The sequence below is a fragment of the Pelodiscus sinensis genome, chromosome 4, assembly GCF_052426305.1.
Source record: "Pelodiscus sinensis isolate ZL-2025 chromosome 4, ASM5242630v1, whole genome shotgun sequence".
Classification (NCBI taxonomy): domain Eukaryota; kingdom Metazoa; phylum Chordata; order Testudines; family Trionychidae; genus Pelodiscus; species Pelodiscus sinensis.
Window position 1 is genome coordinate 112,121,847 of NC_143055.1, and position 27,578 is coordinate 112,149,424.

At 45.4% G+C, this 27,578-nt stretch overlaps 1 protein-coding gene across 3 annotated transcripts in view; it reads right to left on the reverse strand.

The window, feature by feature from the left end:
- Positions 1 to 27,578, reverse strand: part of BANK1 (B cell scaffold protein with ankyrin repeats 1) — a 416,748-nt gene that overhangs the window by 369,872 nt on the left and 19,298 nt on the right. For all 3 annotated transcript variants that reach the window (XM_075929668.2, XM_089778053.1, XM_075929667.2), the window contains exon 2: positions 4,941 to 5,339. In XM_075929668.2, the coding sequence (XP_075785783.1) occupies positions 4,941 to 5,339 (399 nt within the window). The remainder of the gene's footprint in view (positions 1 to 4,940; positions 5,340 to 27,578) is intronic.

Below are 27,578 nucleotides of genomic sequence, written 5' to 3' on the forward strand. Positions count from 1 at the left end.
CTGTGGGGTGCCTCGGGGGTCCCAGGCAGGCTGGCGGCAGGCTCCTGGCTCTCAGAACCCTCCTCCTCCTCCTCCTCCATCTCCTGGAGCGGGCCCTCTGCCCCGGGGTCTATCACGTCCCGGGGGGCAGGGACGGCATGAGCCCCCAGGAGGCAGTCCAGGGTGTGGAAGTGGGGGCAGGCCTCCAGGTCGGCCCCTGGCTGGCAGGCCCGGGAGTAGGACTGCCACAGGTCTTTCACCGTGCAGCGCACCTGCTCCTGGCTGCGCTGGTGGCCCCTGGCGGCCAGGCTGGCAGCCATGCAGCCGTAGACTGCTGCGTTCCTGTGGCTAGTGCGGAGATTCTGGACATTGGAGGCTTCCCCCCAAACCTCGATGAGGTCCACGATCTCCGCACTTGACCAAGTGGGCGCCCGCCTTTTGCGCCCCTGGGCAGGCTCCTGGGAGCCGCCAGGCTGGTCCTGGGGAGCAGTGGAGGGCTGGGTGTCCTCGGGTGGCTGGCTCATAGTGTGGCAGGTGCAGGGTCTGCTGGCACGGGTGCTGGCAGCCTTGCAACTGGCACAAACTGTGTTGCCAGCCCGTGGCCCTTTAAGGGCTCCGGGGCCGGGAGGGGGGCAATAGAGTTTCCCTGGTGTTGGCCAGAGTGGCCACCAGGGAAACCTGGGAAGCCTTAGCCTCCCACTAGTTCGAATTAAGGGGCTACACACCCCTTAATTCGAACTAGCTAGTTCGAACTAGGCTTAATCCTGGTAAAATGAGGTTTACCTAGTTCGAACTAAGCGCTCCGCTAGTTCGAATTAAATTCGAACTAGCAGAGCGCTAGTCTAGCGCCTATTAAAGTTAATTCGAACTAACGGCTGTTAGTTCGAATTAACTTTGTAGTGTAGACATACCCAGACAGACAGGTGGATGAATGAAGAGACAGATGGACAAACTCTCTCAAATATACAGGCAGTCCCCGGGTTACGTACAAGATAGGGACTGTAGGTTTGTTCTTAAGTTGAATTTGTATGTAAGTCGGAACTGGCGTCCAGATTCAGCCGCTGTTGAAACTGAGCAGCGGCTGACTACAGGAAGCCTGAGGCAGGATCAGTTTCAACAGCGGCTGAATCTGGACGCCTGGGACAGAGCAGCTGGGGCGCTGCCGGGTAGGTCCCTGCCACGCTGTGGCGACCAACCCAGCAGCACCCCAGCTGCTCTACCCCAGGCGTCCCCAAGTCAGCCGCTGCTGAAACTGACCAGCGGCTGACTACAGGAAGCCCGACGCAGAGAAGAGGGAGGAAAGCTCTGCCTCAGGCTTCCTGTAGTCAGCCGCTGGTCAGTTTCAGCAGCGGCTGACTTGGGGATGCCTGGGGCAGAGCAGCTGGGGTGCTGCCAGGTTGGTCCAGTAGTGCCGAGGAGCGGCGCTGCAGGACCTACCCGGCAGCGCCCCAGCTGTTCTACCCCAGGCGTCAGAGAGAAAAGCCTGGTCTGCTGGGGGGAGGGACGCACTAGCTGCGCCCCCCCCCAGCAGACCAGGGAGATGTGGGCGGCGGGACCGCCGAGACGCACCACGGTCCCGCCACCCGCGTCCTCCGTGGCTTTGCTCCACGTCTCCCTGGTCTGCGGGGGACCCCCCAGCAGACCAGGGAGATGCGGAGCAGCTTTTCTCGCTGCGGAGGACGCGGGCTGCAGGCCCGCCCATGTCCTCTGCAGCGAGAGAAGCCTGGTCTGCTGGGAGGGGGGGGGCGCACTAGCAGACCAGGGAGATGTGGGCAGCGGGACCTCCAAGACGCGCCGCGGTCCCACCACCCGTGTCCTCTGCGGCTTTGTTCCGCGTCTCCGTGGTCTGCTGGGAGGCCCCCCCCAACAGACCAGGGAGACGCGGAGCAGCTTTTCTCACCACGGAGGATGCGGGCGGCGGGACTGCGGCACGTCTGGGCAGTCCCGCCGCCCGCGTCCTCCGGGGCAAGAAAAGCCCTGTTTGTATGTAGGGATCCGACATAAGTCAGATCCACGTAACTCGGGGACTGCCTGTACAGTAGATTGTGTTATTTGGTCACTATGTCAAAAGTAGTTGCAAAAATAGAGGAGAGCAGAGATAGGTAATGAAAACAGGAACATAAAAACAGCCATACTAGGTCACATCAAAAGTGCATCTAGCCCTGTATCATGTCTTCCAACAGTGGCCAATGACATAATGCCCCAGAGATAATGAACAAAACATATGAGCCAAGTGATCCATCCCCCATCTTCCATTACCATCTTATTGTAAACAGAGGCTAGGCACGTCATTTCTGTCCATCCCGGCTAATAGCCACTGATGGACCTAACCTCCATGAATTTATCTTGTTCTTTTTTTAAACCCTGTTATAGTCTTGGCCTTCACAACATCCTCTGGCAAAGAGTTCCACAGGTTGATTGTGCATTGTGTAAAGATTAAAATGAGGTATGGGCAGCCTCTCACATGAATAAAGACTGCAAACTTTAAAGCCTTTATTGTAGTGAAGAGATAGTGTAGAGAAGAGTTAGGGTAGGTAGGTAGGGTAGGGAAGGATAAGAGGAGACAAGATGGAGGCATACAAAATACTGGTATACAAAAGATAAAGAAAATGTACCTCTTGTCCTTTAATTTAAAAAAATTAAAAATGATAAAGGAATTTTTTTTTTCAAAATCCTTAAGTAATCTATGAAAATCACTGGCACTATTGAGTTGCTGGACTGGCTGCTTAGCTTGGACTGATGCAAACAGAACCTGCCCAGTGCTATCTCCACTCCAGCTGCAGACCTTCAATCGTGCCCATGCAAGTCTGGGACTCTGAATCCAAAGGAGTGCACACTCTGGAGTGGGATAAATGGTGGCAATGTAAATGCCAGTTAGACAAGTTTCCTTGATTTCTGTGTACTTTGTGTGACAGGGTCAGGCTGGAGGACTACAATAGAGGGAGGAAAGTCAGTTCTAGAAGGCAGCAACAGCCCTGGCTAATCAGGAGCAGGGGAGACAGGGTTGCTGTAAATCAATCAGGTCCAGCTGATCTCACTTGAGGCTGCCACTTAAATGAGGCCTTCCCTGCAGGGAGGAGGAGAGTGGGAAAAGAAATGGAGTGAGAGGAGACCAGAGCAGATAGGGAAAGAACCAGACAAACTGAGAAAGCAAGTAAAGAGGGATGAGGTGCTCCAATGAGGGGCTTTGGGGCAACCTTTTTTCCTAGCAGCTTGAGACCCCAGCTGAGAGCAGGATCTGGGAGCACCTGCCCTGAGTCCCTTTTGTTTGCTGAGGGAGAAGAGCTCAAACCCTGCCAAGAGCAAGTGGTGACATCATTAGCCGGTGTCCGGAGTGAGGGGCGGGACCATGCAAGGCGGGCCCTTCAAAGGATGCCCGGAGAAGGCAGAGAGGAGGGAGAGACTCGCTCTGGCTGAGGGAGACCAGCCCAGCGTGGTTGGAGCTGCCATTGGTGACTAGGGAGACACGGACTCAGTGGGATCCTAGGCGGGCCATGAACTGTACGCAAAACTTATAACTGACTGTAGGGAGACACAGGTGGGGGGAAGGTACACGGGTAGGCAACCCCAATGATGACAGGGCTGGAAGTCTGAGGAGGGGGGCCCAGCCTGTGACAGTGCAATACTGGGATTGCTGGAGTGAGTGGGGTCAGGGACCCAGGAGTGAGGTTACCCTGCCACATTTGTTAACTTTTTTTTTGTATTCACGTTCAGTCTGTTAAACCCTGTGGGTATATCTACACTACCCCACTAGTTTGAACTAGCGGGGTAATGTAGGCATACCGCAATTGCAAATGAAGCCCGGGATTTGAATTTCCTGGGCTTCATTTGCATAAGCGGGGCGCCGCCATTTTTAAATCCCCGCTCGTTCGAACCCCGTGCCGCGCGGCTATACGCGGCACGAACTAAGTAGTTCGAACTAGACTTCCTAGTTCGAACTACCGTTACTCCTCATTCCACGAGGAGTAACAGTAGTTCGAACTAGGAAGCCTAGTTTGAACTACCTAGTTCGTGCCACGTGTAGCCGCGCGGCACGGGGTTCGAACGAGCGAGGATTTAAAAATGGCGGTGCCCCGCGTATGCAAATGAAGCCCAGGAAATTCAAATCCCGGGCTTCATTTGCAATTGCGGTATGCCTACATTACCCCGCTAGTTCGAACTAGCGGGGTAGTGTAGACATACCCTGTTTCTTTAAGTTGTAAAGTGAAGGTGTGTTAATTCTAATTCAATCAATTAGATATATATTATTTAGAATTGTTGTTTTGCAGTTAGATCCAGATTATTATTGGAATAATTTTATTCCTGGAGGCTCCCAAGGTACACCATTAAGTATGTACAGGGCCAGCTAGGTGGAGGTACCACTACTGTATATTCCCTTGGGAGCAAGGGGGTGGATGGGGAATCCCCAACCATACAACGTCACGACTGGGGTGCTCAGGGTCTTCTTTTATGTTAAAAACATCAGGCACACACAGCTCGTCAGTAAGGTTGTTGAGTATTCTACGATGGATTTCATCAGGGCTCGGTGACTTGAAGATATCTAACTTTTCTAAGTAATTTTAAACTTTTTCTTTTTCCTATTGTAACTTTTAAATCTACCTCCTTTTCTCCAGCATTCACTATTGTAGGCATTCAATCCCCACCAACCTTCTTGGTGAAAACCGAAACAAAGAAGTAGTTCAGCCACTCACCTAATTTTACATTTTCTGTTATGAGACTTGTCTATACATTTTTCTGCAATACTAATATCAGGCATTAGATTTCTATAATTTTCTGAACCTAGAGTCAGAGAGACAAGGTATGTCATTCCTTTCATCTCACCAGACAGATGCTGAAGAACAGTCACTTCAGTGTTACACTTTCCAAAGTTCATCCTCCTTACTCACTTTCTATGAGAAAGATACCTTTAATCATAATTAAGTAACAAATGTATCACCAGCAGGATTAAAATTTAAAATTACCTTGTTGAATAATGCCAGCGACAATGGAGAGATATTCCTCAGGCTCCAGATCAGTGGAGATCTCCTGGCTGCTTTGGTCTAAGGTCAGTGTCTCATATAGAATGTGTGCGTTCTCCACCCCACAAAGAAGAATCACGACCTTCTCTGGAGGCTCAAGGACTCTGTGCAGGAAATAGCTTCTCTTTTGATTCAGGCATCTTAGAAGTCCATTTGTTAATATGAGCAGTTTACATCTATAACAGGAGAGAGAGAATGACTCCAGATGCTGAATAGATGAAGTCTCTAGGTTGTAAAGTAAGATTCCTTCTTCTTTTATAATGTGTTTGAAAAGCGATTCTAAATACAGAGCCCATTCTTTGGCCTCTTCTTCATAAATCACCAGAATGTCCTTTGTGTTTCCTGTAGGAAAGAAAACATTTTTAGCTTCCATGTTATTTAATATTCATAACTTACATTTTTTTCTCCTTTGTAATCTGAATGAGAATAATAGAGACTGAAATTTGAATTTTCAACTGTTTGCAGAAAAGTTTGAAATATATGTTCTGAACTAGAACACAAATTTTTTAATTTCCTGGGGATTAGAAATTCTAATAAAATATCCATTTTAAAAATTTTGTTTAGGATATTTTTTGAAATATATCTTTTTTAAACTGTTTAATTTTTTCTTTTATTATTATTGTTTTTATATTTCATTATGTCTCAGTGATAGTAGTAGTAGTGCATCTCATTGATCACATCAGGTCATATTATCCAGACAAAATATAATATTCAAAACAATCACATTTTTATTTTATAGTATGGGTTGATCCCCTCTAGCCTAGCACTATCTGATCTTGCAACATCCGTGGTCTACCATGATATTAGTTAGGTGGATATCCATTTATCATAGGTGTGGCAAAGTTTCCCATAGTCTCAAAGTTTGTTTACAGCCACAAGTCCCAGCTATGTGTTGTGTGCTGTTGTTTAGCTCTAATTTACCCCCAAATGTCTTCTGAGAGCCCAGTAAACAGTGGAAGTGTTGAAAATACTGAAAAGACAAAAGTGTTGAAAAGACAATATTGACCTCTTATGGTTCAGCAAATTCTCTGGTTTAGCACCTGGCCCGAGGGTGCCAGACTACAGAGGTTCAACTTGTATTTTATGTAGAAAATATTGGGGCAACTTCCATTTAATACATATTAAAGTACCTCAGTTTCTTGTTGCAAGTATGTCTTGTTTGCAATGTAATGAAGTAGTTTGACACTTACAACAACAAAATAATGATTAAAGTGTCAAACTGTTTCATTACAACTTGAACAGGAGACACTAATCTGGAAAATAAGAAAGTGTTTTAGTCAAAAATAACAGAATATGTTTAGTATATTGTGACATCCATATTATGATGTCACTGTATGCACCACTACCATGGTGGATTTTATTCCTATTCCGTGATGACGTATCTTTGAGCTATAATGTATCTTAATTAAAACTATCTTTAGATAGGTTTTTTTTCCTTCAAAAAACATTTTTATCCACCCTGACTACTTCTGTGGATGAGCTAGGAGCTGGGTTGTCTTTTCTATATATTACTTTTCAATTATTAATGTAAATGCTAATCTAATATGTGAACAGATCAGCATCTGGCAAGCTGCTGCACTAGAGGAACAAAAAAGAATGCTAAATAAAGTAGATAAATGCATACCCATGATGCTGATATTATAGATGACAGGATGTCATTGACACTACTGAGATACTAATAGACAGCAATATTCAATACAGCATAAAATTAATACAGTCCTAATCCTAAACTTAATTAATACAGTCCTAACCCCTAACCAGACTAACACGGCTACATTTCTATCCCTATTCTAACCCTTTGTGTTTTTATGTTGTAAGGATTACAGAAATATATTGTAATAGCAATTGTTACAATGTTAATCACAGCTGGGTCTAAACAACAGCATCCACAGACTACATACTTTCAGCTTTGTAATACAGGTTTGTATGCTGTGGACCATATTCTACTCCCAGTTATAATGATGTAAATCAGAAGTAACAACACTAACAAAGTTACACCTGATTTGTACACTTCCAGAAGGGTCGGGGCTGGGCAGTGATAATTTTAAATATGAACAGAAATTGGCCCAACACATTTGATACATTATATTAATTTAAAGGCTCTAGTTTTAGATTTCTCTTAACAGAAATCAAAAACTGAACAGAAATGTCATTTCTTATTGAACCACACACTAGTTATTTTGATGTTTTTTAAATATTGTAAATAAAGCGGAGCGCTTAGTTCGAACTAGGTAAACCTCATTTTACGAGGACTAACGCCTAGTTCAAACTAGCTAGTTCGAATTAAGTGCTGTGTAGACCCTAAATTCGAACCAGTGGGAGGCTAAGGCTTCCCAGGTTTCCCTGGTGGCCACTCTAGCCAACACCAGGGAAACTCTATTGCCCCCCTCCTGGCCCCGGAGCCCTTAAAGGGGCATGGGCTGGCTACTCACTTTGTGCCAGTTGCAAGGCTGCAAGCACCCGTGCCTACACAGCCTGCACCTGCCACAGAATGAGCCAGCCATCCGAGGGCTCCCAGCCCTCCACTGCTCCCCAGGACCAGCCTGGCGGCTCCCAGGAGCCTGCCCGGGGGCGCAAAAGGCGGGCGCCCGCCTGGTCAAGTGCGGAGATCGTGGACCTCATCGAGGTTTGGGGGGAAGCCTCCAATGTCCACGATCTCTGCACTAGCCACAGGAACGCGGCCGTCTACAGCCGCATGGCTGCCAGCCTGGCCGCCAGGGGCCACCAGCGCAGCCGGGAGCAGGTGCACTGCAAAATAAAGGACTTGCGGCAGTCCTACTCCCGGGCCTGCCAGCCAGGGGCCGACCCGGAGGCCTGCCCCCACTTCCACGCCCTGGACCGCATCCTGGGGGCTCATGCCGTCCCTGCCCCCCGGGACATGATTGACCCCGGGGCAGAGGGACCGCTCCAGGAGATGGAGGAGGAGGAAGAGGGCTCTGAGAGCCAGGAGCCTGCCGCCAGCCTGCCCATGACCCGGAACCCCCGAGGCACCCCACAGAGCCGCTCGCCTGCATCATCTGAGGCCAGGAAGGTGTCCACCTGTGAGTACCCTCGTGTTCCCCTTATGTGTACGGGGGGCTGGGGCAAGAGGGAGCCCCAGGACCGTGCGCCCGGGCCTTGCCCACCAAGGAGCAGCAGCTGGGGATCCTGCAGGGGCCCTGGCCTTGCACAGGGGAGCTGGGTTTCACACACCTGGGCCCCTGAGGTAATTGACCGCTGGTCTTGTTGCACCACAGCTGCAGCACCTGGGCCTGCAGGGCGCACCACCCCGCCTACAGCAGCCACCCGCGCCCGGGCAAGCAGGACAGCCAGGAACCAGGAGAACTACCAGAGGCCGCACCTCCGGTTCCTGGATCGACAGCTTCGTCTCCAGGACCACTGGGTCCAGGAGGACCTCAGGCTGCGCCGGAGGAGTCTGGAGGCCCTGGAGGAGCAGGGCCGTGCTCTGCGAGGCCACCTCCAGAGCCTGCTGGACCGCTTCCCATTTCCTCCTCCCCCTGCTACTCCTCTTGCTCCCCCTCTTGCTCCCCCTGCTCCCCCTCTTACTCTCCCTGCTCCCGCTCCTGCTTCCGCTCCTGCTTCCTCCACACCCCCTGTCCCTCCTGCCCCCCCCCCTCCACAACCATTCCCCACCGACGCCCCCGGACCCGCAGTGTGGCGAGACAGGAGAGGCAGCCGGACTCCCACCCCTGAGCTTTCCTTTCCCTTCCTCCCTTCCCTCCCCTCCCCTTCCAGCTCTCTTGTCCCAGGTTTCCCCCTCCCTTCTCCCATCTTCATTCCTCCCTCCCCCCACCCCAGTTCTGTGAAATAAACAGACGTTTTTGTTTGAAAAACAGGTGTCTTCATTTGACAGTAGGTAGGGAGGGGAAAGCGGAAGGGGGCTAGGGTGGAAGAAGGCCCCAATGGGGCATGCAGGGAGAGGTCAGTCCTCCTCCTCCACCAGGAAGCTCTCCCGCAGGGCTTCCCGGATCCGGACGGCCCCCGCTGGGCTTCCCGGATGGCGGCGGTGCGGGGCTGACCGTAGTGTCCAGCCATGCGGTCAGCCTCAGCCATCCAGGCTGGCAGGAAAGCCTCCCCCTTCCGCTCACACAAATTGTGGAGCACACAACATGCCGCCACCACGGGAGGGACGTTGTGCTCGGCCAGGTCCAGACGGGTGAGGAGGCATCGAAAGCGGGCTTTCAGTCGCCCGAAGGCCCTCTCCACCACGATGCGGGCCCTGGTCAGCCAGGCATTGAAGGCCTGGCGGGAGGGATTGAGGTGCCCCGTAGGGCTTCATGAGCCAGGGCTGCAGTGGGTAGGCGGCATCCCCCACCAGGCACACGGGCATGTCCACGTCCCCGACCCTGATGTGGCGGTCAGGGAAGAAGGTCCCGTCCTGCAGCCGCTGGCACACGGAGGAGTTGCAGTACACCCATGCGTCGTGTGCTTTGCCGGACCAGCCCACATTAATGTCCGTGAACTGTCCCCGGTGGTCACACACGGCCTGCAGGATCACAGAGAAGTACCCCTTTCTGTTGATGTACCGGGACGCCTGGTGTTCCGGGGCACGGATGGGGATGTGCGTCCCGTCGATGGCCCCCCCCGCAGTTGGGGAAGCCGAGGGCGCCGAATCCCCGGATGACGGCGTCCGGGTCGGCGAGGCGGACCACCCTGCGGAGCAGCACCCGGTTGATGGCCTTGACCACCTGCGGAGAGAGACACAGCAAAGCTCCAATCAGTGGGGCGTCCGGGTGGCTGGGAGCGTGCGTGTCCTGGCAGTGCCCCGCGCCCCACTCCCGGATGCAACCCCCCTGGCAGCGTTTAGTACGGCCGGGACAGCCCGACCCCTCCGGTGCAGGGCGCTTTCACCTCCTCCCGCCCCCCCTTTGTCCCTGGGGTGGCCCATCCCCTCCTCGCAGCCCCCCTCCCTCCGGCTCGGTGGCCGACGAGTGCCTTACCTGCATGAGCACCGCTCCGACGGTGGATCTCCCCACGCCGAACTGGTTCCTGACAGATCGGTAGCTGTCCAGCATGGAGAGCTTCCATATGGCGATGGCCACCCTCTTCTGGAGGGGGATGGCGGGCCTCATGCGAGTGTCCCTTCTTTGCAGGGCAGGGGCGAGCCACTCGCAGAGCTCCAGGAAGGTGTCCCTCCTCATCCTAAAGTTCTGGGTCCACTGTCGGTCGTCCCAGCGCTCCAGGACGATGCGGTCCCACCAGTCGCTGCTGGTGTCCAGACGCCAGACGCGGCGGGGCACGCCGGTGCCGGGGCGCCGCCGCAGCTCCTCCACGGCCTCAAGGGTGGCCAGGCAGAGAGGCAGGGGGCTGACGTTCCCCAGGTGGTGCCAGGCAGCCTCGAGCCATTGCTGGCAGGCTTGCAGCAGCAAGTCCAGAAAGTGCACCAGAAGGTGCAGGGCGAGCTCTGGCTCCATGTTGCCATCTGCGGCGGCCCCCCCGAAGGGAAGCACCGACACAGACGGGCACAGAGACCAACGCTTTGCTGTCCCTCGGCGAGGTTGGCAAGCAAGCAGGAAAAGCTGAGAACCGGCTGTCCAGGGGGGTCCCTTTAAGCACGAGCCTCAGATAGCCTCAGACAGCAGCCACACAAAGCAACTACTGACCTGATGCCCTGCCAGAACCGGTTTCAGCTGCCCTTAAATGCCCCCCTGCGTCCAATCAGTGTGGACGCGCTAGTTCGAATTAGCAAAACGCTAATTCGAACTAGTTTTTAGTTCTAGACGCGTTAGTTCGAATTAGCTTAGTTCGAATTAACTAATTCGAACTAAGTTAGTTTGAACTAGCGCTGTAGTGTAGACGTATCCAGAGAGACTCTTATCAAACCATGTCTGGTTGAAACAGTGAGGCTTGTTTTTGGGGAGCAACATGTGGAAAAGGTGGATCAGATATCACTTTCAAACTGTACCGTGAAAGGGCCCATATCTGAGATGAGCAAAGACATTTTTGATCAAGTAGTTGCAGAGATGAAAGCTAGTCCCTAATTTGCACTTCAGTTGGACAAGTCAATGGATGTCACCTCCTGTGAACAATTACTTGTATAGGCTGGGTACATAAAAGGTGACTCTGTGAAGGAAGAATTCCTATTCTCTGAATCGCTAACCACTACAGAATGCGGGAAGATATGTTCAGAACATTGCAGAATTCCATTGTCGATAAGATGTTACAATGGGAAAAATTAGTTGGTATGTGCACTGATGGAGCACTGTCAATGATGGGGATTCATTCTGGGCTTAAGGCTCACATAAAGCAAGTCACACCTCATGTCATATTTACCCACTCTGTGCTTCATAGATACGCTTTGGTTGTTAAAATTTTTAATCATATTCAAGGTAGTTCCACAAATAATGGAATGTTTAAAGTATTATGTGAAGAGGTTGGAGCTGAATTTAGTGCACTTCTGTTTCACCCAGAAGTTTACTGGTTATCGCATAGAAAAGTCTTAAACCGAGTGTTGCAACTTGGGATACACTGCAGGCTTCTTGCGCAAGAGCGCGTCCACACTGCCATGTGCTTTTACGCAAGAGAATCCATAGCAGTATGGATGCTATCTTGCACAAGAAACTCCTGTTGCCCATCCACACATGCCTTTTTGTGCAAAAGCTCTTGTGCAAAAAAGGCTTATTCCTTGTAGAAAGAGAAATAACTCTTGCACAAAAAGCCCTGTGTTCTTACAATTTACTATACCTTTTCTTGTGCAAGAACGCGCTTGTAGTGTGGATGCTCTGCAAGTTTTTGCGCTTAAACATGCATTTTTGAGCAAAAACTCTGCAGTGTGGACATAGCCTAAGAGAAGAAATATCAATGTTCTTTGAAAGAGAGAGATCTGCTAAAGAGCAGAAATTGTTTAGGAAAATAATGAACCATACACTCATTCTAAAATTGGCATACCTTGCAGATTTTTTTTACTGAAATTAATCAGATAAACCTCTCACTATTCGGAAATACTGTGTATATTCTCCTAGCTTAAGACAAGGATTCTAGCTTCCTCAGTAAATTGACAACTCTGCCTGAGGCAACCAAACAGAGATGTTCATTTGCTGATGATATCATAAGACACTGTCGGTAAGAGAATCCATCAGCAGATACTTTCCAGATATAAAACAGTGTCACATGAATGTATGGATTGTGAGACCATATACAGTGGGGAAAAAAGGAATCAAAGACAAGGATATCAAGGCAAAAGCAGAATTCCTTGGTCTGCGAGAAGATAACACATTGAAAGCAGATTTTCAGGATTCTGATCTGGCAACTTTTTGGTGAAAAGCTGGTTTAGAATACCTGATACTCTCTGACAGAGCTCTCAAACTTCTATTTCCATTTGCTTCTAATTATTACTACAAGGTCGGTTTTTCTACAATGGTCAACATTAAAATAAAGGCAAGGAATAAACTGGATCTCAGTCATGACTTGAGATGTACATTAGCTGTGAAAAAACCTCGTATCTCTAAGCTAGTCAAGCAGAAGCAGTATCAACCTTCACACTGAGGAATTCATCTGAGAAATGCTATTCGTGATGTTTTCCTTTTCTGAATAACAAACCAAATATATAATAAGTTTAAAATACAATAGGTGTTCAACATAATGTATGAGAAAACAAAATACAATAAAAATGATTCATTGTAATTTTCTTTTTGTCTATTGCCATTCAAAAAAGGAGGAGGGGTAATTTTGGTTTGTTGGTTAAGCTGAAAGGGTAAACGTGCAAAAGAGGTTAAGAACCACAGGGATGAAGGATCAGGCTAATAGTCAAAGCTTTAAGTTGTTTTTGAGCAGTGAGTTGAGGTTTTTTTTTTCAAATTCAAATTCATTTTTAAGGGAGAATATATACAATAATGGTTTTATAGAAGGAAAGAGGGTGAATGAAATGTATCTTTTATACACTGGATGGAGAAACAGATCTAAGTCATGTATGATATAAACTTGAATTTAACACACTCATACTTGATTCTTCTTTCCTGATCTTTTGTTTATGGAGAAATTCACAAAACTAGTACTTCAGTACAGCAGTTCAGTGAAATGTTTATTGTTTAAATAAGAAGCCAAGTGTTATTAAATTACATATAGCTGTCTTTGATTTAGAGGTGGGAGAATAAGTGGATTTATTTTGCATGATTGTTTCTCTTCCATTTTATTGGTGCCATGTGATTTGTTGCTTTCCAAGAGATTCTTCTCATTTTGATTTAACATTTTGTTGTTAAGAATGACTACAAGAGTTGTCTTTGTTAATTACATTTATCGTAAAGCTGTCAGGAATCACTGTTACAGTGGTATGTTTAGTTATGTACAGCAGGGTTGTATTAAGAAAGCATTTTAGGGGCTGCAGCCCAGGGCCCTTGGCTAAATAGGGACTCCAAAAAAAGATCTCCATGCCACCAGAAATGCAGATCTTTTTGATGGGCCCCAATAGTCCAGGGCCCTGGGCTGCAGCTACTAAAGCCACTGTGTCTCAGCCCTGCCTGCTGGGAGTGAGGGAGGGAAGAGATGCAGGAGAGTAATGTGTCTCTGTGTGCTTCTGGTCCCCTCCCCCTTCTGGGCATTACAGACAATGGAAGTTATGGGGGGGGGTGCCTATGGGCACGTGCTAGGCAGCGCACAGAGCAACCTTCCTCCTCTCCTCCCTGGAGCCTGCACCACCAAATGGGAGCTGTCCCATGTAAATGCCTTGCACCCCAACATCCTACTCCAGCCCTGAGCCCTCTCTTGCACTCCATACTCCTTGGACCCAGCTTGGAGCCCTTTCCCAAACACTCATCCCCAGTCCCATCTCAGAGCCCACAAACCCAGTTGGAGCCCTCACCCCCTCACACACCCAGTCCTCTGGCTCAACACACAACTCTGAACTCCTCATTTCTGCCCCATCCCAGAGCCTAAGAGGCCTAACTCCCTCTCCCCAGAAAGATTAATCCAGCCCTGATCCAGAGTAGTTTAACTAAAATCAGTGGAATTACTATGGAATTACAATGATATAAACTATGAGCAAAATTTTGCCTTACTTTGAATATCTGTGAGGAGCCCACAGGAACCTAATCAAGTGAGACCTCTTCCCCAGTCACAGTGAGCAATAACCCACTCTCAGACTGAGCATTCCTGTCTCATACCCTCCACAGGACTGTAATAATGTGCCCATGAACACTAATAACTCACTGATCATTCATACTCTTGTATAATGTACGTACATGAGGTACATTAAGAGTTATGAATATATCCTGGAATTATGATTAAAGTATGTATATACAGGGTTTATTGGGGAAGTTGTTAAAAAACAGGTCTATCCTAAACAAAGGAATATGTGCTTACCTCAATTTACAAGATAAGCAGTAAACAGGACCATCAAGACAATAGAGGAGGATATGGTAGAAAAGAGAACAATTTCCACTTCAGCAAACACTAGTGGGGGAAGAGCATGGAGCTTCCTTCCTCAAACTCAGTGTTGCCTTTCTCACAGCTTGAATACATTATACTTTGAGAGCTTTCAATGATTTATTGGTCTGAAAATACAAGGGGCCTGATTCCCACAAAATAAGCAATACAATCAATTAATGTATACAATATTACTGCATTATAAAGTTAATAGAGCAAAGTCTTTTCTGAAAGCTAATATCACACTGGTAACTAATAGCACTGTTGAAATGTCTGTGTTGGTGTTGACACTATATATTAGAAAATATGGTTACTTGTGCTATTATGTTTTAAAGTCTGTGGCCAAACACAGAGAAACAAATGTCCTGCCAGACAAGAGAAAAGACAGCTATCTCATATGTAAATTAAGCAGAGTGGAATCAAAACAGCAGAAGCCCCAATGTATATGCAATGGGATGGGAAGCCAACAGGAAAGAAAAAAATAACATGAGATCATACTGCCTCTTAAAGAAAGGTGTCGTTGAACTGTGGAAGATATAAGTAAGGACAGAAGACATTTTTGGCATCCATTGCTAGACAGACACAAGAAGCCAGAACTCTTACAAGCTGAGAAAGAGGAACATTGAAGTCTCCAGGAAGTGTATATAGCTGAGAAATGTAGTTGGGCAAAGATTGTATCTTACTAGAATAAGCTTTAGGCATTTAGATGCATGTTTTCAATTATTTGCCTATAACCATTTCAAACTATTTCTTTTACTTGGCATCACTTAACCTACATCCAGTTGCTAATCAATTTGTTTCATTTTCTTTATTATAAACCAACTCAGTTCTGCATTGAAACGGAAGAGCACATTAACACTGTGATGTGCTTTTGTCTCTTTATAAAAACAAACTTTATTTCTCTGAACTGTCCAGTGGAGGGAAAGGACATTAAAGAGCACATGATTTGGAGAAAATCTGGGACTAAAAGTGTGTTGGTGTCACCCTGTAAGTAGTAAGCAAGGCTAGTGCAAGACAGAGTGGGACTGGGGGTCTGTAGACAGACTGCTGGGTTCCATGCTGCTGAATGTAGCACACACACACTCAGACCCAATCCTACACTAGACCAGGAAGGTTGCCTTAAGGCACACAACTCCAGCTACATAAAATATGTAGCTGGAACTGACTTACCTTAAGCCAAGCCTTGGTGGCATCCATGCTGCAGGAGGCCAATGGGAGCAAACGCTCCTGTTGGCTTTCCTTACTCCTCACGAAAGGTGGGAGCGGCCCTGAGCGTTCAATTTATGGGTCTACACTAGATCTGCTAAATCGAATGCCAGAAGATCGCCCTCCAGAGCATTGCTCTTCCAGAAAGTATAGACATGCCCTCAAAGTGTGACTTGCATACTTGTAGATTTGTTGTGAACATCCCAGGTTGGGAGCTACAGCAACAAAAACACAGCAAGAATTACCGGGCAAGTAGTGACACAGCTCCTTATTGCAATGTGAACTGCTGTCACAACCATCCATTATTCACAAAAGATAGAGAGTTTTATCATTAACTTCAGTGGAGTTAGTATTTCATGTAAACCACTCATCAGAAAGGATTTGTTTCTTTTCATGTACCTTGGTTTTGAATCAATTTCTTAGACATGAAAGGTTCCGCAGCTGTTCACCAACTCCCTTTTTACAGACCAAGCCACAGTTAAAAGCCTCTACAAAGCTAAAAAAATACTGTATGCCCCAAACATTCATCTCTGTATATCACAATATCATTTTTTCCTTTTAGAAATATTTCTCTTTAAAATGCAATTTTCTGAGGGAGATTATTTGAAAACTACATTACATCTAGACTTCCACTTCCACCCTCATTTTCCAAAGTAAAATAATTATTACAGGGTACAGAAAAAGATGAAGTCCAAATATAATTCAATAGAACCCAATAGTGAAAACAGTACAGCACATAATACACTTTTCAGAATGATTTTTATCTCTCACTATTTTTCTTTGAAGTTATTGCATTTTGTATATAATGTAATTTGAGAAGTATTTTGTTCCTGTAAAATTAATGTAATAGAAACTATTATCACCTGACAAAATTAAGCTATGCTTCAACTGTTCGTATTTCAAACCAGAGTCAAAGATAAAAATAAAATGTATTATTAATTCTGCAATGAGAAACAATAGGAAAGTGTCAGCAGTCATCCATAGTAAGAAAAGACTTTTCTGTTAAGTCAAACTAATCTTTGGGTTATAGATATGTGGTCACCCATAAAGCATAACACAACACGAAGCAAAGAAAGTGCCCTTTAAACCATGGTTTGAAAAGAAAAATGTTAGCTCTGTATGCTTCAAAAGAGACACCCAAAAAACCTTTTTGGTATAGTATTGTTGAGAAGAAAATCAAGAACTTTTACAGTTGGGGAGGATGGAATTTCATATCAGAGTATAGATTTGAAGGGATTATGAAGAAACAGAGTTTGGGAAAATAGGAAATAATTGGAAAACCAAGGAGGATATTACTTTAAAAAAGTGTGCAGTATGCCAAACAAATGTATCTGGGCATGGAAAGATCTAAAAGGGTCAGTGGTTTTTAACTGCTTTTAAGCATATACATTATATAATTAGTTTCTCTATTAATCTGATTTTTAACAAGTTTCTGCTTTTTCTTCATTTAAAATTAAGAAAGGTCACTGACCCTTCAGGTTAACATAACATAGAATCACAAAAACAGGGCCTTTGCACAGATTTCATTATATTCTCTACATTATATATTTTCCTGAATTTAAAATAAGATCTGTTTAGTCCTTCTCCCTGCTATGAAAGGAAATCTTTGACAACCCATAAGAATGCAGTTTTCTTTGGCTCTTTCTGTATAGTGACTTGTTTCCCCCTTTCTAGAGAGCTGCCTTTAAATATTGTATTTACCATCAAAAAGGACAAAATAGTTTCCTGAGATAGCACAGACAGGCTCTAACCATGTTAAAACCAGTTTGGGACAATGCCATTTTCTCAGACAGTCTCAATACAATTAGGGTTTCATCCCAGTTTCAGAGAAATCCTGGTCAGCATATCATTCTGGGTAGCCTACCATTTCCTGTAATTTGTCCCACTTTTTTCAGTCTGGAATGAAGAAGGGATATCAACTACCAACCCTCTTGCAGTCCAAATCGCAAGGTGCCCCTAGTTTTTCACTTTGATAAACTGGTCATCTAATAACAAGTCACTGACTAATGAGAGCTACTCAATTTCTCTCTCTCTTGTATGGAATCTGCAGAACAACATTCTATGGATGCCGCTGTAAGTCCATAAGCAATTTTAAGGCATCCTCTCTGCTCAGTGATTGGCATGAAGCAAGTTGATGCTCTGCATTCTAGGGATGTCAAGTACATGATTAATCAATAAGGTTAAGCTTATTAGTTAATCTTATCAACTACACACATCCTGCCCCCCCCTTTGCTGCCTCTAAATCAGACGCAGCAAGGGGGGAGGGCAGGAGCCAGCTCCCCATGAGCACCGGCTCCTATGGAACTACCTACCCCCCACCACACCCCCACCCCAGGATTGCCACCTCTTATAGAAAGGCAGCAGCGTGGAGGGTGAGGGGGACAGTCAGGAGCCAGCTTTCAAGCCAGCTCCTCACGAGTATTGCACATGGGACGTATGTCTCACGTGTGCTGCTTGTCCCCCACCCCCACCCACACTGCTGCCTTTCTATCAGAGCCAGCGGGGGGGGGGGGGAGGGAGGAAGAGACAGGTGGGAGCTGATACGCACTGGGAACCGGCTTTTCTTGCATGCTGGCTGCTGTGAAGCAGCCCCTGTCCGCGGGGGGGCTGAACTCCCCATGGAGAGAGGCTGCACCAGCATCCCATGGAGCAGCCTCTGTCCACAGCAGGCCCAGGCTCCCTGCAGACAAAGGCTGCTCTGTGGGATGCCGGCACAGCATCCGTCTGTGGGGAGCCATTTTTTTAAAATGCCCATAGGGTTGCCAAATGGCTTCAAAAAAAAATACCGGACAAAAATTTTTCGAGTAAAAAAAAAAAAGAGTCAGGGAGTAACCAGAGAAACCTGGGGGGAAGATTCAGGAGGTCGGGCCAAAGTGCGGTTGTGGCCCACCCCTAAGACTGGCTCTGTTGGCAGCTCCTTGAAAATGGCAGCCCCAGGCGACCATCCGGCTCACCCCCTAAGACTGGCTCTGTAGCAACATTACCAACGCTTCCCCTGCTTACTGGCCTCTGAGAAGACATTTAAGGATAAATTAGAGCTAAATAACAGCACTGACAGCAGGGACTGGTGTCTGTAAACAAACTTTATGGGATCACAGGAAACTTGGCCATGTCTATGATAACTAAAATCATCTGGCTAACTAAAATCATGTCAGACCATGAATGTTGCCGAACCAGAGTATGCTGGACTAGAGAAATACAACCTGTAGTCAAATATGCACCTATATTATTATTTTAAACACAGATTTTCACTGGCAGAGAAGCTAAGCATAATGCCATCTTAGGTAGAGATGCGGTATGCTTTGCCGCTAGCCCTAATTCCACTCAAACCCTTCCCTCCTACTCTGCAGGTTCTTGATTTTGCATTAATAGAGAAATGCTTGGCGTTGAAGAGAGTGGGTGCTCTCTTCTGCACTATTCCCTCTTGAACTTACCAAGAGAAAGATTTGTAGGAGTATGCTAACCCTGTCATTTCTGCATGCTGTCCATCACACCCACCAAGGAGAAATTATCGCAGCCACTATTGAGGAACCATGCTACAATGAAAGAAGGTTGTGATGGAAAGAGGCACGCATACACTGGTTTCCATGCAAAAGCCCAGCACTCCACAGATATAGCATATAGAATTCTTCCTCAGAACTCAATATAAAATCCCTTTCAGTTCTGTGCATGTGCAAGGTGTGAGGAAAGAGTTGACAGACCAGGATGATCTAGTTTGAGCAATTAAGATAAAACTCTACAAGCTGAAACACTGGCGTTTCCCATACATAGACTCTCCACAAAGAGTAACATATGGCCATTAATCTATTACATGAGTCTTGCTGTGAGAATATAAATACACTATGGAATTCTAGATAAGTTCCACCAGAAATCAAAGCAATTCCTGTAATTTGTTGGTGAAAATCAAATGAGAATGAAATGTTAATCAGTGTCCCTGAGATAACTAATTTCCTCCTGTCACATCAGGAATGGATTCACTAGTCAAAGTACTTGGCAAACATCCAGTAACATATCTCACTATACATCTATCTTTGAGCTGCTGGACCTCAACAAGGCAATCCCCTGAAGAAAGCCAAAATGGATTTGTTTGGGAGGGACAGCAAAAGCACTTTAGCACTACTCTCCGATAATGGAAAATGTTTTCCCATTTTGCTTCTCAGAGATTTGCCACTAATGGAAATGAAGATTACAACTGCTTATAAGTTTTACAGTGAGATCATGACCTAAAATGCTGTGAAGCAGTGGCACACCTGTTTCAGTTAAAGCAGTTATCGTAGAGGTGGGGCACTTTTGCCACCGCCATATGAACTAGCTGAGTGATTATAGTCTCAATTTGCTATTAAACTATTATGTAATGTGTACAATTTCTGCGTTTCTTTGCCTTCCATTGCTCATTGCAATGATGTGTAAGTAAATGCCTTCTCTACTGTACATAATTAATGTTTATATCTTGTCCATTGCATTCAGTGATTTTTGGTAAGGCTTTTGATACTGTCTCGCTTGACCTTCTCATGAGCAAATTAGGGAAATATAACATACATCAAGCTACTGTAAGTCCCCCCCCCTTAAATGGTTAATCTGTTAAATTTCATGTTTAATCAGTTAATAAGTTAAATGGGATTTTACATCCCTATTCCATACCTAGTCTCTTTCTATGTTCAATACCATTGGAAGTTGCCCTTGCTTGTTATAGCCATTATTCAAACTGCACAGCCTACTATTGGATTTTTCTTGCCTTAACTATTATAGCCTTGTGCTCTTTGACCGTCCCATTTCTCAAATCTCCCACAACATTCCACTCAAAATGCAGCTTTCCCCTCCATCACCTGAGCCAAACCACTCCATCCCTGAAGCTATTCTTTAGCCGCCTGTCTTAGTGTATCACATAGACTCTAACCACTTTCTTTAAGACCCTGTGTCATTCTGATCTCATTTCATCCTACTTCACACCTAACTCCCTGCACTCCTTCTCAATACTTCACTTTACTGCTTCCTTTATCTTTTGCACACTTTCAGTTCCATGTCTCCTGCCCTGCTGTCACCAGCATCTTATACAGTCCTCTGCTTTTTCCTTCAACCACTAGAACAGGAAAGGAAGACAGGTGAAACCTACACATCATGCCAATCATACTCATAGCTAGGAGTTAAGAGCCCCTACAAACCCTATACATCCCATAAGCCAGCATGTGGATTGAGGATGTGAAAGGTTAATCAGTGATACTTAATGGGTGATACTTACCAATTTTGGTTAACTGGTGAGGGCTGAAGCAGCTCCAGCCCAGCCAGTTAAACTGACTGGTCCACTCCAGCCCAGCCAGGCTGAAGTCTCCCCGGCTCTCCCTTTAATCAGATAACCCATTAAACATCATGTTTAACTATTTAACCAATCAAATGGGATTTTACATCCCCAGTGGGGATCAAGGAAGCAGATAATGCAGGAGCCAGAACCACCAACTCTGTGGCAACTTATATCACCCATCTACTCAGGGGAATTCTCAACTGGCCAGGGACAATCAGAACATAGCACCTTTGTGCTACTTGAGTAGTGCAAAGGGGCTAGATCTCACATGAGAATCTGACCTGTAAAGTTCAAGAGTGGGAGAAAACACAAATTCTTATGGGAACTTTGTCATATGAAATAAATCACTTTTCCCTCCCACAACTGAGAACATGCCCAAAGAAAATGGCACATAGGTACATACAATGTAAGCCGTGATCCAGCAACTGTCAGCATGCAGGCAGGCTGCTGTAATCCCCTGGAGCTCCATTAATTTAAATGGAGCTGCATGTGGGATTCCATGATTGGAGCTTTGTAACTGAACAGTTAGATTACCTGTGTGCAGGAAACTGTTAGAAACGGACGGAATCTAGAAATCACCATAGTACAACAGGGCATTGCTTCCAGTGGAGTGGAAAACAAATCCTTTACTTTTCTGCAATCACCACTACTTACAGTGATTTTTGCTCAAAGCAATTTCTACTTTCAATTCAACTATGGCCAAGAATGCTGTATTAAACAGCTCTTTATGCAGCTGCGATGCAACAGAGGTTGTGATACATATTGTCGATGAATGCCCCCTAACTAGGTTCAGTGGTGCTCTAGAAGAACTGTGTTATATCATTGAAGACACCATCACTTGGCTAGATGACTACACAAACACTAAAATAAATAATCTAGGTGTTTGTGAATTAATTGCTTAATTATTTGCTCCAGTATCTTTCCGGATACTGAAGTTAAACTGACTGGTCTGTAATTCCTTGGATTGTCCTTATTTTCCATTTTATAGCTAGGCACTACATTTGTCAGCTTGCAGTCCTCTGGAATCTGTCTGATCTTTTCCATAATTTTTTTATGATGATCACTAATGGCTCAGATACCTCCTTAGTAAGCTCTTAGAGTATTCTAGAATGTATTTCATTAGGCCCTGACAACCTGAAGACATCTAATATGTCCGAGTAATTTTTAACATTTTTCCCTGTTTAATCACATTATACCACCATATATTAAGACAATTCATACATTTCAAAAATCAACCAACCTGACCAAATAACATTACAATTTATAAATTATTTAAGATACATACCTCCAGCAAGCATTTCTTTTTCATTAGAAGGTTAACATTTGTGATCACTGGTTTCTCTTGAAAATGGCAGGTGCTCAGATTCCTGCTTTAGACCCTGATCCTACAAAAGGACATTTACAGGCAGACCACTGCATAGCACATTATGGCTTTTTGTCTTCTCCTAGTTGCCAGACCACAAATAGAAGTTCACAAGTAAACTATAGCCTATAAGCAAACAGGCCTTGTCCCTTAGCTGCATCAGTAGAGATTACGCTTATCACTTGCAATGCTGGCTTTTATAAAAGATTTCAGAAGTGATTCTTGCAACTACAGGCCGGGAACCCTAACTTCAATACCACGCAAATTGGTTGAACCTATAGTAAAGGAAAGATTATCAGACACATAAATATTATGTTGGAAAAGAGTCAACGCAGCTTTTGTCAAGGGGAATTACGCCTTCTCAATCTATTTAAATGCTTTGAGTGTATCAACAAGTATATGGACAAGGGTGAGACAATGAATATAGTGCATTTGGACTTTCAGAAAGCCTTTGACAAGATCCCTCACCAAAGGCTCTTAAGCAAACAAAGCAGTCATGAAATAAAAGGGAAGGTTCTCTTATGGATTAAATGATAGGAAACAAAGGATAGGAATAATGGAAGTGGTAAAAAGTTATCAGTTTTCATATTGGAAAGTAGTAAAAAGCAGTGTCCCCCTAAAATCTGTACTGGGACTGATTCTGTTTAACTTATTCATAAGTTATCTGGAAAAGAAGGTAAACAGAAAGGTGGACAAGGATGTAGAGAATAAGAAATTACTCAAGACAGTAAGTCCAAAATGGTCTGCAAAGAGTTACAAAGGGATTTCACAAAATTGAATGACTGGGACACAAAATGGAAGATGGAATTGGATGTTGGTTAGTGCACATGAAAGTTAGAAAAAATTGTCCAAATGATATATACAAAATGATGGCATCACTCAAGAAAGAATGCATGGAATTATGCATAGATAAAAATATCTTCTCCATGACAGTCTAAAAAATGAATTGGATGTTAGAAACTATTGGGAAAGAGACAGATAATAAAAAATATCATAATGCTGCTAAATAAATCCAGGGTATACTCACACCTTGAATACTGTGTGCAATTCTGGTCACCCTGTCTCTAGCAAGCTATACGGGAACTGGATAAGGTACACAGAAGGGCAACAAAAAGATAGCAGCATGCAACTGCTTCCATATGAGGACATGCAGGAGGGCAGTTGACCCACTACTGCAAGGGAGGAGTTAAAGCAGGTCAGAGGGAACTCTTCCAATCAGGGAGTCTTCTACTGAGCCAATCAAATGGTAGCTTGCTGGGGCAGCCCTGTTATGAAGGACTGCTCAGCAGAGCAGAGGGCACTTGGATCCTGACCAGTGAGGGTGCAGGACTGGCTCTCCAGGAAATCATAGCATCATAGGTATGATTTCCCAGATATATGTTGGGAAAATAAACTGCGGGGCACAGACTACCCAATAAGTTCTTGGACTGCATTTCGACAACTTTTTATTTCAGAAGGTTGAAAAAGCTACCGGGGGAAGCTGTTCTAGATTTGATCCTAACAAATAGGGAGGAACTAGTTGAGAATTTGAAAGTGGAAGGCAGCTTGGGTGAAAGTGATCATGAAATCATAGAATTCACAATTCTAAGGAAGGGTAGAAGGGAGAACAGCAAAATAGAAACAATGGATTTCAGGAAGGCGGATTTTGGTAAGTTCAGAGAGCTGATAGTTAAGGTCCCATGGGAATCGAGACTGAGGGGAAAAACAACTGAGGAGAGTTGGCAGTTTTTCAAAGGGACATTGTTAAGGGCCCAAAAGCAAGTTATTCCGATGTGTCGAAAAGATAGAAAACATGGCAAAAGACCGCCTTGGCTTAACCACGAGATCTTGCATGATCTAAAAATAAAAAAGGAGTCATATAAAAAATGGAAAGTAGGACAAATTACAAAGGATGAATATAGGCAAATCGCACAGGAATACACGGGCAAGATTAGAAAGGCAAAGGCACAGAATGACCTCAAACTAGCTACGGGAATAAAGGGAAACAAGAAGACGTTTTATAAATACATTAGAAGCAAGAGGAAGACCAAGGAGAGGGTAGGCCCACTGGTCAGTGAGGAGGGAGAAACAGTAACAGGAAACTTGGAAATGGCAGAGATGCTCAATGACTTCTTTGTTTTGGTCTTCACCGAGAAGTCTGTAGGAATGCCTAACATAGTGAATGCTAGTGGGAAAGGGGTAATTTTAGAAGGTAAAATAAAAAAAGAACAACTTAAAAATCACCTAGACAAGTTAGATGCCTGCAAGTCACCAGGGCCTGATGAAATGCATCCTAGAATACTCAAGGAGCTATCATCTTTGGAAAATCATGGGAGACAGGAGAGATTCCAGAGGACTGAAAAAGGGCAAATATAGTGCCCATCTATAAAAAGGGAAATTAGAACAACCCAGGAAACTACAGACCAGTTAGTTTAACTTCTGTGCCAGGGAAGATAATGGAGCAAGTAATTAAGGAAATCATCTGTAAACACTTGGAAAGTGGCAAGGTGATAGGGAACAGCCAGCATGGATTTGTAAAGAACAAATTATGTCAAACCAAACTAATAGCTTTCTTTAATAGGACAATGAGTCTTGTGGATAAGGGAGAAGCGGTGGATGTGGTATACTTAGACTTTAGCAAGGCGTTTGATACGGTCTCGCATGATATTCTTATCAATAAACTAGGTAAATACAACTTAGATGAGGCTACTATAAAGTGGGTGCATAACTGGCTGGATAACCGTACTCAGAGCGTAGTTATTAATGGTTCACAGTCCTGCTAGAAAGGCATAACAAGTGGGGTTGCAACTAATCTGGAGGATAGGGTCATAATTCAAAATGACCTGGACAAATTGGAGAAATGGTCTGAGGTAAATAGGATGAAGTTTAATAAAGACAAATGCAAAGTGTTCCACTTAGGAAGGAACAATCAGTTTCACACATACAGAATGGGAAGCGATGGTCTGGGAAGGAATACGGCAGAAAGGGATCTAGGGATTATAGTGGACCACTAGTTTAATATGAGTCAGCAGTGTGATGCTGTTGCAAAGAAAGCAAACATGATTCTGGGATGCATTAACAGGTGTGTTGTGAGCAAGATATCCCGAAGTCATTCTTCCGCTCTACTCTGTGCTGGTTAGGCCTCAACTGGAGTATTGTGTCCCGTTCTGGGCACCGCATTTCAAGAAAGATGTGGAGAAATTGGATAGGGTCCAGAGAAGAGCAACGAGAATGATTAAAGATCTAGAGAACATGACCTATGAGGGAAGGCTGAAAGAAGTGGGTTTGTTTAGTTTAGAAAAGAGAAGATTGAGGGGGGACATGATAGCAGTTTTCAGGTATCTAAAAGGGTGTCATAAGGAGGAGGGAGAAAACTTGTTCATCTTGGCTTCTGAGGATAGAACAAGAAGCAACGGGCTTAAACTGCAGCAAGGGAGGTTTAGGTTGGACATTAGGAAAAAGTTCCTGTCAGGATAGTCAAACACTGGAATAAATTGCCCAGGGAGGTTGTGGAATCTCCATCTCTGGAGATATTTAAGAGTAGGTTAGATAAATGTCTATCAGGGATGGTCTAGACAGAATTTGGTCCTGCCATAAGGGCAGGGGACTGGACTCGATGACCTCTCGAGGTCCCTTCTAGTCCTAGTATTCTATGATTCTATGATAGGTAGAACAGTGCTGGGCATGTTCAGGGGAGCTAGAGAAAAGCTCCAGCCTGATACCTCCCAGGCCACAGGCCTGGATACAAGGCCCGAGAAGGTGCATAGGCCACAGGGAAGTGGCCCAGGGAATGAGAGGGCAGTTAAAAGGCATGAAAGAGGGCAGGACAAGGCTGCTGCCACAGTGTCCCTGGGCCAGGACCCAGAGTAGTGGGTGGACCTGGATCCCGCTGTTCCCTTTGCACTGCACAGAGCATGGCCTTCATAGACTACAGCCTGCCCCTGAGGTGAAGGGCTAGACTTTGAGGCTGCAGTTGGGCACAGTGGCAGGTGTGAGTCTGAGGATTGCCAACCCCCCCCCAGAAAGGGTAAGATTGGAGTGACAGGCACTGCCAGAGGGCAGTGTCCTGAAGAGGGCGCCGCCGTCCAAGAAGCGATGTGAGTCTACAGAGAGACAGTGGCGATAGCAGAGCAGAGTGACGACAGGTGAGGCACTAGCCAGAAAGCAGCTCACTCCAACAAACTGAGCTAATTCCCAGCAGAAGGTGTTGCAGTAGCGCGTCAACCCCGTTATAGGTCAGATTAAAAAAACTGGGACTGTTCATTTTAGAAAAGAGGTGATAAATGTGAGGGGAATAGATCTCTATAAAATCATGAATGGTATGGAAAAAGTGAATAGGGAAGTGTGTCTTACCCCTTCACCAGAACCATGGGTCACACAGGGGAATTAATAGGCAGCTGGTTTAAAACAAACAACGGAAAATATTTCTTCATATAATACACAGTCAAACTATGGAACTCATTGCCAGGAAATATTGTGAAGGCCAAAACTATAACTGGGTTAAAAACTATTAGATAAGTTCAAGAAGGACAAGTTAATCGATGGCTATTAGTAAGGATAAGAGTAGGTCATCTAGATCACAAAGTCACAGAATCCATGAATTTCAGAGGCTTTAGGGACATTTTCCACTTCAGCTGTGATACAGCAGGGACAGCTGGAACTGTTGGCCAACCACTGGAGAATCTAGAGCTCTGAGCCCAACTGCAGGGCTCTGACTTCAGTCTCCCATCCATGCCCTCCCTGCTTCCTCCTCCCCCATATAATTACACACAGGATATTGGGCTAGATGAACCATTGTATAGAAATGTGCATGTTCTTAATCCAGTGATCATCACACCTGTACCTATGAGGATCCATTTGCAAGACTTAGTCATGAAAAATCTGTATGTGATTGTCAAAAAAATATGCATATTACAGCAGACATGTATTCCAGTGAGGTTCTAAACTTCAAGCTGTGAGGGAACAGTCTATGTGGTTGGCTGGCTTTCCAGGAACCTGCCACACTGACTGGAGATGCAGGGTTTTCAGTTTTCTTCTTCTATTACTGTCTTTTATTTGTCCCTCTGGACACAGTCACTGGACCCAGCAAAAATCAGTGGACAATGCACAGGAGTCCAAATCATCCTCTTATAATGTAAACACCTTTCTCTCTACCCCAAAGTGAGTTTATTAGTTCTTAACTTTTCTTATGTAGAGAGAAGAACTTTTCTGTTTTTCAGTCTAGATTTTTCTACTCTTGTATTTTTCTTTGTTGCTGCATTCAACATGATAAATTGCACTATCTACATTTTGGTTTTCTCACATTCACTTCCCCTCCGCTAATCTTCTCTCTCTGATACTTAGTTCTGTATTGTGTAAGGGAACTGTTAGCCCT